We start from the raw sequence: 14,567 nt of genomic DNA on the forward strand, positions 1-14,567 counted from the left end.
ATCGCTCTTAATTAAACAATGCTCTGTCTATAACTGGTACTGTTACTACTTATATTTCTTTTTATATTTATATCTATATATATTTTTTTCTCTTTCTACCTCTTCTTTTCCTTATTTTTCCTACAACCGATTTAAAGCGTAATAATTCTTGTAACTACTCAGCTCGTTTAGTTTTTACTATTTTGAGTAGTTTTTTTGCTTATTAAGTTTGATGTATTCTTTTGCTAAATGATATTCTATGTATTATGCAAAATAAAATGGTTGTTGTTGTTTCCCTATTTTTTTGCAATAAACATCTGCCGTCTGGCTTTGTTGAGTGCAGGAATAATTTTATGTCAAAATGTCAAAGTAGCAATAAAATCTTTTTTTATTTTGTATACCTATCAACATTTTCAAAGAAATTTACCTATATGTTTTCTTATTCTCTTAGTTGCAGCAAAGTTAAGCAAAATAATGGAAGCATATGATGTGTTTGTCAGTGTAAAACCAAAACCCAAGCAACCCAGTAAGGTATGTTTTCAAAGATTTTTTAACGTAACATGCGTTTGCATGTAATAACTCAGCTACGTGAAATAAATTAGCAACACTTAAATGATCAACTCGTTAAAGTAATCACATATCTTGCTTGAATAGGTAATATTTTCATTTATGTTCTCGAGTTAATTTTATCTATATGTATTTTAATTTAAGTATTTATTAAATCAAGTTGTATAATGTGGTCGTTATTTTGCAAATTTTTTCAGTCGGTGATTGTGAAGAGTGCAGAGAAAAATGTTCAAAGCATGTACCTTGCAAGGCTTGAGATACTTGGGCTGGATGGAAATGAAAATCTTGCTGTGTCATCAGCATTTTCAACATCAAGCTTGGTTAATCATCGTATCCCATCACCTGACAATCTCACAAGAAATTACTTTAGCATGCTCAACCTGAGCTCATCTCCACCTGGCTACATCCACAGTCACATGAATGGACACACCAGTCCTGTTTTAAGTCCAGTGGATCCAACCTCTAACACATGGTTTACAACAACTATGTCCCCAACATCACCTACCATCTCAAACATGATTGGTGGCCTTGTGACATCACCAATGCACCCACTTATAAACTGTTCAACAACTTATCCAACAAATCCACCCCCTCCCCCTGGATTAGGCCCCCCTGTGACAGTGGCATCTATCGCAAATAATGTTCCAAGTGGTTATCTTATAAATTATTCAGGATCTACACCTGGCTCAGATGGATATATCACCAGCATGAGTACAGGTAAACATATCTGTCAATGTAGACAACTGAGCTATTTATGAAAAATGGGTTGTAATCGATAATAGCTCTAGGATACTTTAGGATAGGATAGGATAGCAATATGCTTAGCCATACGGCTAGTTTACAGATATCCCACCACCAAAATTAACATAACTAACTACCGTATAATCATGATATTAAAAGCTATAACATATTCGTACAATAAAAATTGAAATTTTCATCAATATACTATGATGCAGTAAACTAAATATTTAAAATGTTAAACTGCGAACCTTGCTGACAAAATCCTAGACTTTCTAAAAGTCCTTTTCAATGATTTTTTACATCCCTCGCGCTCGCCCTCGCGATTTCGTCGCTCGAATATTACACTCGTCGCTCGAGATAAGTAAGTCAAGGTTTAAGAAAAGGTCGACTTGTGGCAAGTCTAACAAAATCCTTGGTTCCAGCTAAGTTGCGTATATAGTTCTATTGCACTTTTTATTTGACTTTTTTGGAAATTAATAGTTATTGACAACTTATCGACACTCAATTTAAAACCACCTTCAGGGGTGAAATGGAAGCATCAATCAAGTATAGCTCTCTTACTCACTGTGACAAAATTTGATTTCACTAGGTCCAGCACAAAGCCATATTGGTAAATCTCAAAGTCAGTTTAGTCAAAGAACTGGTAGCCCTCATGGTCAGAGAACGCCAAGCCCTATTGGAACCATAAGTCAAGGTCCTGACAAGCAACAAAGAACTTGTAGTCCTGTTGACAGACAGAGTTTAAGTGGAAGTCCAATTAGGCGTAGCTCGTCAGGAAGTTTGAGCCCCAGGAGTCCGACATGTGAGAGCCCAATGACAGTTGAAGATGATGGTATGTTTTTACTGAAGTCACTCAAGCAGATTATGTATAACAGATAAAGCTCTTTAGCTAAACTTTTGGTTCTGAAGAGCTTCATTTTATATTCTACATTGGCTTTTAATTTATTAGTGATAAAACGTTGTTGAGCCTATGGCCGCCGTCTAAGTTCTTTGATCTAAATTCTCGATTATTTCTTACGTACCAGTCTGTAGAACGTAACTGGACTTCCCAAGTTTGAAATCTTCATACACTGAAACAAAAAAAATTACATAGCGAAGAATCGGTATAAATAAAGCATTCAGCGTAACTAAATTAGGAAACATACATTACACGGCACCCAAATCGCGAAAAAGTTGTTTGTTGAAGTCCACCTCCGACATCTTTGCCTTGTAAAGCTTTCCTTGTATTGACTGAGCACCATCAATAAAAACTTACTCGTTTTTCTCACTTTGTTAAGACTGAACGAGGCTCTCTCAAGATGCAAATAGAAGGAAGATTGAGAACGCTCACCGCAACCTTTCACAGTGGGGTAAAATTCAAATCATTTGACAAAGCTTAAGGCGGCAAAAATCTGCACACGATGTGAGAAGCGCGCTTTCGGCGTTTTCTCGCCGAAATTAAGGTCGCTGATTGGTCCGCTTCTGCAAGCCTGAGCCGGGCGGCGGGCGGCCGGACTACTGAATCCCTAGTTTATTTAGAAAGATTTGATGCAGAAAAACGTGTTTAAAAATAGATTCTTACCTTTGTGTCGATTTGTTCCTTCACAGCAAATCACCACAGTATGGCCAGCGGAAATGACCTAACTGACTCTATCGTAAGTAACGATGACTTACTGAACACTGCACTACTATACGCGAAATACTGAGAACTAAAATACACACCTCAATTCATTCACTACCATTACGTAGAATATATGACCACTGCACTGTGTTCACGGAATACTGGCGAGAAACAAGATGCAAACTAGAAAACAAAATGCAAAACCTTCAGCTTACTTACAAACTAAAACTGTAGAGTATAAAGAGACCACTGTCGTAGTCGGCATTGAATTTGTGTCTGTAACATGGAAGAAAAGCTGAAAATAAAACTTGAAAATATAACGTTGACGTTGAAATCATCAGAGAGACAAAAGACGATTTTTTATATTTATGCAGACAAACAGGCTCTATTTTATAAACGAAGTGAACTAATTTTTAACTGACAGATGGAAAGTAAGACGGACAGTTAAACACAGCACAGAGACTTTACCAAACTGACGCAGACAGATGCTTCTGAGAACCCTCAGCACAGACCGCAACAAATACAGTCATCTTGAAACGAACTCTGAGTGCACACCCAGCTAAACACTCATAAGGTCACTGACACAGTGCTAACTTACAAGACAGCCCGGCCGATGGTGCCAGAACCGGTCAACAGACAGTCTTGACAAAAGCATATCTTTTATGTGAAGGTATGTTGTTATCTGAGACAGACAGACCGCATTTTTATTTCAACACGGAATTTCTTCAATTGTGGTGAATTGGTGTCCGAGAAAGCCGAGAAGGCAGACAGACTAACAGACAGACAGACAGACAGACAGACAGACAGACAGACAGACAGACGGAAGAACAAAACGTATACCAGATAAACCCAAAACTGAAAACATTTCGACATCGGCAGCTCAAATCGTGCATGCCCTTATGGATATCGCGGCCGATGTAACATCTAGTTTAAAATTTAAGCTTAATGATCTCACGTCTTTTTCCAGCCATATCGTGACGCTAAGACACATGGTAGCAGCGGCGGAAACTTAAACCCTGTCGGTATGTAGTCATGCGTTATATTTTTATTATTTCCTAATGTTTATGTTGATTCAAACCCGGCGAACTGTGGTTGTTATCACAAAAACCTTTTTTTCGGAAATCTGAAGCGTCAAAATAAAGTGATGAGAGGAGTCTTGGGTAGAGATAGGCCGGCATAGTGAAAACTGATGACTATAAGGCATTCAATGATAGCTTGCAACAGTCTGCAAGGAGCAAGCTCTTTTCAGGGCGGGGGTGGTACGCACCCTTAAACAGCGCTTGCTTTGAGAAAACGAGTGTAAAAAGGGTATGAAGAATGATTGGTGAAGACATTTTCGTTTAAATTCGTCAGTTTTGAAATAAACAGCATTCGAAAGTATTAAGGCTTGCATCAACGAACCCTGAGAAGTTCTCTGACCAAAATATGCAATTAGAGAAAGGTGTTTTGTTTTGGGGAACCAAAACAGCCGCATTCATTCCCTGAATTCGTCTCTTATCGGGGAGTAAGGAAGACCGGACTCGAGAGAGGGCAAAAATCGAGTGGCGAGTCATCTTGTTACACGAAACTTTCGCGACAACTCTATTTTGGAAAATCTAGATTTTGCGACACGTACATGTAATTTTCGCGAATTTACGAATTTGTTTAGTATTTCCTTTGTTCAAAGCATTAAGTGAAAATCTGATTTTTCATCTCCCGTGGTTACCATAGGTTATCGGCGTTCTTGTTGTGAATTCTCATTGATTACCTTATGTACGCTCTTTACTTAGATCCGTCATGCCATTTTCCTGTTGTTTTAGGTTCGTCCGCGAGTCATGGTTCTAAAAGACAGACAGTTCAAATATTGTCCGGTACAAAGAATGTGAATTTTCGGTAGGTATCCTATTTATTTGTAATAGTCTTCTTTTCCCCTCAAAGCTTCTGATTATGTTCTTTTAATTTGTTAGTGCAAGTACCTCAAGTTTGAACTCGGACCCGAGTGAATCTGATGACAGCCTGAGTTCATCTTTTATGCTGTAAGTTGTTCAGTTCTTTACATGTAACCTATTTTCATTGATGTGATTACACCTACGCTACATAAATTAGCACTTTTCTTCTCTAGAGACCTTCGTAATACCCATGAGTATTGAGCGTAATATACATATACGCCCTCCACACTTATGATTGTCCTGTTAGGCGTTCATGCCCTGGGAGTTCTGTTCAGAGTTCCCTTTTTTTCCCCCACCCACCTCCCCTTGGCGACGGAAACCTCCATCCTGCTGCACTTCTTCCCATGCGCGGAAATTATCTCCGCGTGTGCCATAGAGGTGCAGCAGGGCAATGAAAATTTTTCTACAATTAAATGGTGATTGGAAACTCGAGTGTCAGTTTTACCTTTGATTAAATAAATTTGCTTATTTGTTTTTCAGCTTACAGAGGATTCCACCGAATGCTCCAACTCAGTCAGTAAGTTTTCTTACCACACTGGGATAAACTCAGTCCCAGGGTCTTTCTTCCTCTTTTGTCCCAGCGGGTCAACAGGCACTCTGGGAACAAGGTTGATGTTTATGATTTGCCTTAGCTGTTCATTTCGTTGTGCTTTTTCAATTTCGCCGCTCTTACGCTCCGTTTTTGTTTAATCAACAGGCGGATAAATACCATAATATGAAGTCCATGGCGACGATAGGTAAAGTTTTGATTGGATAATATGGCTATATTAAAAAACAAAACCTGTCGGCCACTATTAGTGTATTTTCCTGCGTTTCAGAGATATTTTGAGAACAAAATCAAAACTTTCTCACTTTTATGGCTCAGGAGAGCAAGAACAGGAGTTTCATCATTCACAAAAATTGTGATGCATACTTCATAAAGAGCACTGTTTTGGCAAAATAAAGATAGCAACCCCTAGACGATACGGTTTATTCTCAATAACTATGGACTCAACTTCTTTATCACTAGCCATGCAAAAGAAGGTTGTCGTTAACGAAGTGAGAACACCAACGAACACATGGAGTGGTCTTGGATTCTCGAAATCAATGCCAGAATCAGCAATTAAAGAATTGGTGAGTAGAGTAAGAGTGTGAAGTTTTTTTGATTTGATTTCATGTGCAGGTATTGTATTGTTTCACTATGGTGCGCGAGCAACGATCTTTGCAATTTGAATTTAAAATTTTACGAATAGAGGTAACATTCCTTCGATAGCTCAGTTGGTAGAGCGGAGGACTGTAGAGGGAGAAGTGTAATCCTTAGGTCGCTGGTTCGAATCCGGCTCGAAGGAGTTTTCTTTTCTTTTTGCTTTACTACGACCTTATATAATAAGCTGAAATATATAATTTTTCTCTGGCGCGATTGGTGTAAGCACTTATTATGGACGTTTAGGGTGTCGCCAAGTCGAAAATCAATTTATATTTTACCAGCGAGATTCGCTATTGTCTAGATCTGTTCAGTGCGCGAATGGCTCTAAAAACGCGCTGAAGCTAAATATGCAATGACAGCGTTCGATTCCAAAATGGAAATACGAAAACTTAGCCGTCGTCGTTCGCGTTCCTCAAACTACGCAGAACGTGGTCATTTCGCGTTCTTGTTTTGCAGAGGACGGCAAAGAAATGTACAAAGATCTATAAGGCACGTGCAAGCCATTCTTTGCTCATTGAACCTTTTGTTTGGTGGCGTTCTCGTTGCAGTCGTCGTCGTGGTTTGCTTGGGCTCCCTGGCTGAGTATTAAGTACTACTACTTAGACTACTTGTTTATTATTTTATTGTTTGTATTTTTCAGCTGGATTTCAGGGCCCATAACAAAGGGAATTTGTTACCCTACAATGGATCCTTTGATGGCAGGTTTGAGGTGCGTTTATATTACATCAGCCATAATTTAATATTTTACCATTAAGTCTCGCTACGGCTTGAGAAGAACTATGTGTGGACTAGGCGTTTCGGTGAAGTTTTTGCAACTCGCTTAAAAGGGAGGGGAGATCAATGGGGGATGAATTTAAATAAAAGGGTGAAATGTTTTCATATATGGTTGCATTTTCTTTTAGTCTGCCAATCCGTCGTCACTATTTAGCTCAGGTCCTAGAGAATCTCGGAGCAGAAGTGGCTTTGAGGTGCGTATGGTTGTGTCACGGTTTCCTGTATTTTGTCGTGAAGTATGCATTACTCGTGTGGTGTGTTGCGTTAGGACTGCCTTGCGTTACTGTCTACCGTGATGTTTTACTGTTTCAAATTCTCTTCCAGTCTTCACTCAGACCGGAACGCGTTGAAGAGGAAGAATTACCGGGTGAGTAAGCAAAATATTCAGTTTTATAAAACTATCATTTTTGTTCTCTGTTGGTCCCGATGAAACCTTGAAACTGCGACACCTTAATTTTGCGCGTTTCTAACGGGCCAACGTGAAGTTGTTTGCCTATTGGTCAGAGTGAATTGTAATAGACTGGGCGACACTATTCAATCATAGCGCGCTACTTCCAACCCCCACCCCTCCCCCGTCTCACACCTATCCTGTGTGACGGTCGCCACCTTCAGTGTTGTAAGGAGAGTTCTTGTGGCGGCTATTTTTACCGTCACCAATTTGGTAGTTTCGATAGCAGTGTTTGAAGTTCTTGTCTCAAACCTCAACACGTGACTACTGGGAAGAGCGGTTTATTAAGAGCTTACATGTGCATGTTTATACATTATGTGCAAGGTTTTAGTCCTAATTCCTGTTTTGTGTTTGTTTGTATTCCGTAGCTGAAAGTATCAGTGCCGGAGCAATTGGTTCCAGAAGAAATAGTTGTTCAGCGACATCTCCTTGCTCAGGTATGAGTTACTTCTGCCATTCCTGTGTTGGAATGATTTCTCCCGGTGCTTCTCTCGTCACGTGTGCAGCTTTGTGTGATAATTTAAGGAAAAAAAGCGAGCGATTCCGCTGACTTCGTAGGGATTCAAAATCACCACATTGCGAAAAACACTCAGCTAGTGTGTGCGTCTGGGAAGATTGTTGCTTGAAGCCTTTTTGCTAAAATAATAGGATTCGTATTTCTAATCACCGTGGTAGTTCAATTTAATACGCGAAGTATAGAAAATTTAGGGGCGGCATAACTCAGATACAAGTTAAGGTGCCATCATCAGAATTCCACTCCTAAGATGTTTGTCACATGAACGTAGTTTAATGGTCTTAGCTCCCTAGAGTTATGCTCAATAGTATTGAGGGCATCTGGACTAGAAGGTCTCAGTTTTGACTCCTAGCTGTAGAGAACTCCAATTCTCTTCTTTATGGTTAACTCTAAGAGTTACTTACTGTAGTCGAGTGTTCGATTGTCGATGAAGTTTTGTTTTTATTTTATTTTAGATCTTCGGGATCTGTTTGAAAAAGTTGGCCTTGGAAAGTATTTGAGTATCTTCCAAGAGCAAGAGGTAAGGCATACAAAGGCAAAGTTCTCAGCAATTGGTTGTAAACATTTTATGTTTTAACGTGTGTACAATGCCACAACATACTGTTCCTTTGAGGCAGCGTCCACTCTACGCCGGAGAATTTGAAAACGCAGCTATGTTTCAACTATTTGGTCTACCGTCCACACTAATCCGTCACGAAAACGGAGTTTTTCGAAAACGCTCTTCAAACCGGAGGGAATTGGAAACGTCGAACTTTTCGTTTTAATGTGGTTGGAAAACATTTTGAAAACGCCCGAGTTTTCCTCAACCACCGGTTATTGTTGCGTTTTCAAATTCCTCCGGCGTAGTGCAGGCGGAAAACATCTGATGCGTTTTCAGAGTGCCGAAACCTCAACAAACGATCGCGGTATGTTAGTAACTGCGGTGGCCTCATAGCCTTAATAGGGACCTTGCGGTCATTAAAAAGTGTGTTTATACTTAACTTTGGAATTTCGCATTTACGTAGATCTTTCAGTTTGTTGGTATTAAAACTTGGCTCTGATGAATATGCTTCGAATGCGTTCAGTTCCAAATAAACATACGAAAAATTAGCCGTAGTGGGTTCCGTTGTAAAAAACACTTGGAAATTGGTCATTTCACGTTGTTGATTTGGAGAGGACGGCAAAGAAATGGACCAAGAATTATAACGCACGTGCACGGCCTTTGTTCTGCTCATTAACCTTTTGTTTGATCACTTTCTCGTTGCCTTTGCCGTCGTGTTTTGCGTAAGGTCGTTATTAGTGCGCTCGTCCCAGCCCCAGATCGAGTGGTCCGGCGAGCCCTGGCGGGGGCCTTCACGTTGTGTTCTTTGGCAAGACACTTTACTCTCACGGTGCCTTTTTCCGCTCAGATATATAAATGAGTACCGGCGAATTTAATTCTGGGAGTAACCCTGCGATGGACTAATATCCCATCCAGCGGGTGTAGAAATACTCCTAGTCGCTTCATGCTATAGAAACCGGGATAAGCTCCGGCCTGATGGGCCACTTGGCTCGTATGCAGACTTAACCTGCCTACATACCTTTAGTATAAATCTACTAGTCGTTCAAACTTAACCTAAATCAGTCCTCTTCAAAGCCACAATCGCACGCTGCTAGGCTAGTCACTATATTTACATCAGAATAGATAGTGAGGAGCGTAGCCAATAAGAGAACGAGCAAACCTTCTTTGAAACAATTCAATTGTTTCCGAACTGTTTATTGAATTAAACAACCGCGAGAGCCCCGGACAGCGACGGAGTGACAGTCTGTGCTTAAACAACCTTTTTCACTTTTCAAGGTTGACTTGCCAACTTTCATGACTCTGACCGAGGAAGATCTCAAGGAACTGGGTATCAGCGCGTTTGGCGCCAGGAAGAAAATGCTTCTAACGATCCAAGGTGAGTCGTGTTCAATAGTCGTTTGGTCATCTTCCTCCCGGGTGGGGCATAAGGCGTCAACGGTTTGTTTCCAACGGGACCGATCTGCCTCACCCCATTCAAGCCCGTCTCTTTTAGCTCGGCCATCACAGTACGTCTCCAAGTTGTTCTGGGCCGCCCTTGCTTCCTTCTTCTAGGTGGTGTCCATCTGAAGGCAGTCCTGGGGATGCGGTCTTGGTCCATTCTAAGGACATGCCCAAGCCATCGGATCAGGAGGTGTTCAATATTGAACGTTTGACGGATAAATGCAGTCTAAGAGTCTAGCATAAAGTGCGATATTTCGACGATCTGTTTTAGCATGGATGCATGTTGGGTGGTTGAGGAGGCAGCGGTTCAGAGATGTTGTAACATAGGTGACAAGACACTGCTACGTAAAAAAAGAAGAGGGCAGCTTAAACACTTTGCTTAATACTAATGTAGCAAGGGACAGTACTCGAGGTAAACAAAAATGCTGCTTGTATACGTAGGATCTGTAAAAGATCTGATCAGCAAACAATAGAAATAGAATAACACTAAAACAAGGCTGATTACTATGTAGAAAACCTAACGCGACAAGGACAAGACAGAATTCAAACTGACAGCCAAGAATTGCAACAGTGGAGAGCTGTTTCGACCTGGTTGGGTCTCGTCAGCGCGGTGTAGCAACAAAAAATAGAGCAATCAGCTTGAGGGCTTATTGTCTACTGTATGCACGTGGTAATGATCTTAGATAAAGCTCAGATCCAAATGTTGGCGGATTGAAACCGAAAGGTAGAACCATAGAAACATTTAGGTTGATAACAAGGAATTTTCAGTAAGTTTTAGGTATGATCTTCCGGGTAACACGTACATTTCCTTTCGCAGATTTAAAGAAGAACCCAAACCTTGAAACAAACCAACCGAGCCCAGTCCACTCGGAGCGCCTCGAATCGTCACGAAGCCTTTTTTCAGACAACAACTTCAATCCTCTCCCGTTCTGCAGACGTCATCCTATTGGCATCGCAAGCAAAAGTGGAAAGTGGTGACCTTTTTAAAGCCTTACTAAATTAACTTATGCAGGTTATAAATAAGAGTTAGTTCTTAATCCTATTGGCTTACGTTGTTGGAGTAGTTTTTTCCTTGACTTTCTGCGGGTGTTATTTCTGACATTTGAAAAAACAAAAACAAAAGCAAGAACAAAAACAAACAAACAAACAAAAAAAAAGCGCGGGAAAAGAGCAAGCAGAAAATTCTCTTTCAATTTTGCTACTTAGTGCCCGTGATGAAATTATTGTTTATCTGATTGGTTGGGACAAGCTGTGTGAGGTCCTTGAAGAAGCAGATTCACAGCTAGGCCAAACGTAACTGCCAATACTTTAATAAGCCAATCACAAGCTGAAGCCAGCGCAGGCAACCGACAGCAAGCACGGGAAACATGACGTCAACCAACTCATAATTGGTTTTGGCTTCTCACCTGGTTGGCTGAGAATAAAGCATGTGCACTCTGATTGGTCAGAGCGTGTTGCAGCATGCGTAAAATCACAGGAAGTCAATAGAAGACCGCTGTTTACTAATTGCGATCTACCCACAAAGGAGACCTAGTCAATTATATTAAAAACAGCTAGCAAATAATCTCGGTCGGGTTTTCAAAACGCCAACTGTTTCAGAAGTTGTACATAATGTAGACAGGAGAATGTTGGGAGCAAATCCAACATTCATTTTACATCTAATTTATAGTTTAATTTGGATATTTTCACGAGACGGGAAATTGAACTTAACTGAACTGAGCTTAACCCCGTAAGCAACTTTTAAAAAAAGAGTCCCTTACATCTCTTGAAATGTGCCACCCTTCAGCCTGCGTGAGTGGTTGACGGGATAATTGTTTTGGCGGGGAAGACGAGATGTAAAGCCGCGATGGGATTGGTGAAGGGTCGAGTTGAATTCCACTCGAGTTGATTTCACCCGGGCTTCGACGCTCGCGAATTCCCGAGAGCTAGAATAAAATGAAGGTTCCGCCACCAAAACTCACTCACTCACAAATCCCACCAGGTACGCAGGCTAGCCACCCCCTTAATTCGTTAAAAGTGTCAGTAAATTAAAAAAAAGAGAGACTGTGAAAGAATCGAGAACTTTTGAGAAGGTTTTGGGAATCACAGTCGAAAGTTATCATAGTTTTTATAGAAATAGGAGCTAGCGAAAATAGACGAATCTGGTCAAGTGAAACTTGGCACAAAAACCAGCTGAGAGGAAATACAAAGCAAAATAAAGGATACGATGTCTTAAGTGATGAAAAAAGAATATGAAATTATATGCTAGGAGTGATTTTAAGTTTCATTTCCCGTCTCTGTTTTCTCCCTTATATTATGAAAAGGTTTCGTAGATATACTTGCAAGGAACAAAGCGTTTTAAATATATTGGAAAAAAAAAAAGATATAATTTAACTATCCTCGGGCATGTGTTTGATGCTCATTAATTTTATAGAAGTTTGCGAGACTTTTTATACAGAGGAGGAGCGAATTCCAAGGAATTTTAACACCATTTTTCGATAGTGCAGCAAATAAAAGTCGGTTTCACCCATGTCTTTCCGCATGGTTTTCTCACCATTCAAACGAATATTCATCAATTCAGTATATGTTTGACGGAGACAGAGTAACTGTTGCTATGACACAATTCAACAAGAAAACCGCTGGATCAAATTGGACTTTCGAGCGTGACGGTATACCTGCGTGACACACTGCTGTACATCTTTCATAGCGTGACACAAAACGTTTACAGCACCCTACACCATTCGTGTCGTTTCCTAGCTAAGGATAGCAAACACGTGTAACTGGGACTACTTAAAGTTCGCTTTCGTGAAGGTTAAACTGTAACATATTATAACGCAACGCGTAAGGTTTTCCGATAATATTAATCCTAAAAGTTAGTTTTGAAATCTTATTTTTTTAGCGCATTTATTTCTGTTTTCCTAGAACAATTTGTTGGCAAATTCTAAAGCATCTTGTCAAGGGCAGCAAGTTTTCGAGTTATTTTGTTTATAACACTTGACAAGTTTAGAAAAATAGAATCACCCTGTTAAGTAAATATGGCTTTAAGCTAATATGAGTTTTGCAGTTACTTTTCTCTCATCGCAAAAATGGTATTTTCCTTATCAACAAGTTATCGTCAAAATGCATTAAAAAAAAAAAACAAAACAAAAAAAACTTTAAAAAACGTGGGAAGACAAGGTGATATTAAATGTGACAGAACTACCGCTGCGTCATACGCGAAAACAATTTCCAAAACAATTTAAAAGTTTAGTATAGTTTATTAACTTTTTTACACAAGTGAACTGATTTTACAGACTTGCATGTTTAAACTAGTGCATGTAAATGAATTATATTTAACAGACTATCGGCGGGCGATATGTTGCTTCTCTGGGAATGTTTGGAGTGTGCACAATACATGCCATCCTACGTTTAAAGACTGCAAAGATGGGTAAAAATCTCCATTTTCAGACATTTGGACAACAGTCCTCTTTGTGGAAAAATCCGTCATTTTGTAAATGTGGCAAACGTTTCGCAAAACAGAGTTTTCAAGAATATCCACCTCAAATAACTTTCATAAAATTGAAGTTCTCCGTTCTTCTTGACTTATAAACTTAGCATAATAGGAGATATCTGAGGATTTAGATTGTCTTTTCGCCGTAAAATATTTGCAATGACGCAGAAATTCAATTCTACTAAAGTTATTGCACATCACCGAATTCCCATGCAAACTCTATTTCGCTAGACGTTTGTCCACGTTCAGAATAGCGGATTTTCCCGCGAAAAGGTCTTTCTACCAAGCACCCACGAAAAAAGATTGTCTCCTACAACACTTGGAACGTTTTCAGAGAAGTGTACCGTGGCCACCATTAATATGAATTGACGACTGACTAGAATCGACTTTGATTTAATACTGAATATTGAAGACACGCCTGTCAATTGTAGAATAAAATGAAACGTTAAAAAATCAAGTAACACTGAAAGTGTGGCATCGTTCTAAATTATTTTTACAGGCCACAGTGCTCGCGGTTTATTTTTAAAAGGAAGATTTCAATTATTTGTTAACAAGTGTATCTCGAAGTGAAAGAATAATTAACAAGCAGAATTTCATTTCATTTGATGGCACTTCCTTGACTAATTAACCCATTCAGCCCTGAATGGAACGTAACTTTTCTTTCTGCTAGTTTCGTATCTCTTATAGAGAAACTCGCAGAAGCTTGTCATATTTAAAATGAGTATCTGACTCGTAATTCTCACAATCACTTTGCTTGAATTTGTATTGATATTGTTAAGAGAATCTCGATTAAAAACAGCATTGGGGCTGGAAGGGTTAAGAACTGGAATCAAGGCTGTTTCCCTGTTGTAGAGGGCAAACAATTTATACAATTTAAAAATATACTTTGAGAAGTAACTTGCTTGATGGTCCGAACGAAACATAGCTCAAGATGGAATAGAATAAATATTTTTGAAAGAGGAACGGTCTCCCTTCATTCTTTCTTGTCTTCCCTTTGTTAAATAAAAAAACATATATATCCCAAGTTTCTTTTCTTCTTTTCTTTTCCTAGACTGTGGAACTAATGCTATTTTCGCAGAAAATCATTTAACGGCGGCAATGACGAAGTCTTGTCTCGACTAGCAGCGGCCAGTCCTAATGGCCGGGCGTAAGTGAGTTAAAGTCGTCACTTCCGCGTTGATGAATTGGTTGCAAAATGAACCAAGGCCACCCAACAAAATTTTCCACAAATTTAACAAATAAAAATTGAGGAAGTTAACAATAGTTTTTCAACAAATTCTCTATTTAATCAAGCTGTACATTACAAAGGCAACAGATTTGTGTTCATTTTGGATGACTTGCTTTGCGCAGGTGGTCGCGCTCCGCGCTCTTGTATCGCGT

The 14,567-nt window shown here is 39.6% G+C and overlaps 1 protein-coding gene and 1 non-coding gene across 3 annotated transcripts in view; both read left to right on the plus strand.

The window, feature by feature from the left end:
- LOC110051654 (protein bicaudal C homolog 1-B-like) overlaps positions 1–14,150 on the plus strand; it is a 26,815-nt gene extending 12,665 nt beyond the window's left edge. Inside the window, exons 14-30 of one of the 2 annotated variants that reach the window (XM_020757703.2) lie at positions 431–510; positions 744–1,263; positions 1,877–2,119; positions 2,875–2,921; positions 3,855–3,909; positions 4,687–4,759; positions 4,834–4,902; positions 5,296–5,332; positions 5,513–5,552; positions 5,825–5,928; positions 6,642–6,710; positions 6,904–6,969; positions 7,100–7,142; positions 7,592–7,660; positions 8,193–8,257; positions 9,554–9,653; positions 10,536–14,150. In XM_020757703.2, coding sequence (XP_020613362.2) covers positions 431–510; positions 744–1,263; positions 1,877–2,119; positions 2,875–2,921; positions 3,855–3,909; positions 4,687–4,759; positions 4,834–4,902; positions 5,296–5,332; positions 5,513–5,552; positions 5,825–5,928; positions 6,642–6,710; positions 6,904–6,969; positions 7,100–7,142; positions 7,592–7,660; positions 8,193–8,257; positions 9,554–9,653; positions 10,536–10,696 — 1,841 coding nt within the window. In that variant the 3' untranslated portion in view covers positions 10,697–14,150. Of the gene's footprint in view, positions 1–430; positions 511–743; positions 1,264–1,876; positions 2,120–2,874; positions 2,922–3,854; positions 3,910–4,686; positions 4,760–4,833; positions 4,903–5,295; positions 5,333–5,512; positions 5,553–5,824; positions 5,929–6,641; positions 6,711–6,903; positions 6,970–7,099; positions 7,143–7,591; positions 7,661–8,192; positions 8,258–9,553; positions 10,076–10,535 lie in introns of those variants that run through there. The other variant, XM_089277315.1, reaches the window with a different exon arrangement.
- Positions 6,058–6,143, plus strand: Trnay-gua (transfer RNA tyrosine (anticodon GUA)). The gene is given in 2 exon segments: positions 6,058–6,094; positions 6,108–6,143. It is a non-coding gene; the product is annotated as a tRNA-Tyr (tRNA).
- Positions 14,151–14,567: the final 417 nt, after the last annotated feature.

This window comes from Orbicella faveolata, unplaced genomic scaffold, assembly GCF_042242905.1.
Source record: "Orbicella faveolata isolate gen_17 unplaced genomic scaffold, um_ofav_v1 contig_46, whole genome shotgun sequence".
NCBI classification, from domain to species: Eukaryota; Metazoa; Cnidaria; class Anthozoa; order Scleractinia; family Merulinidae; genus Orbicella; species Orbicella faveolata.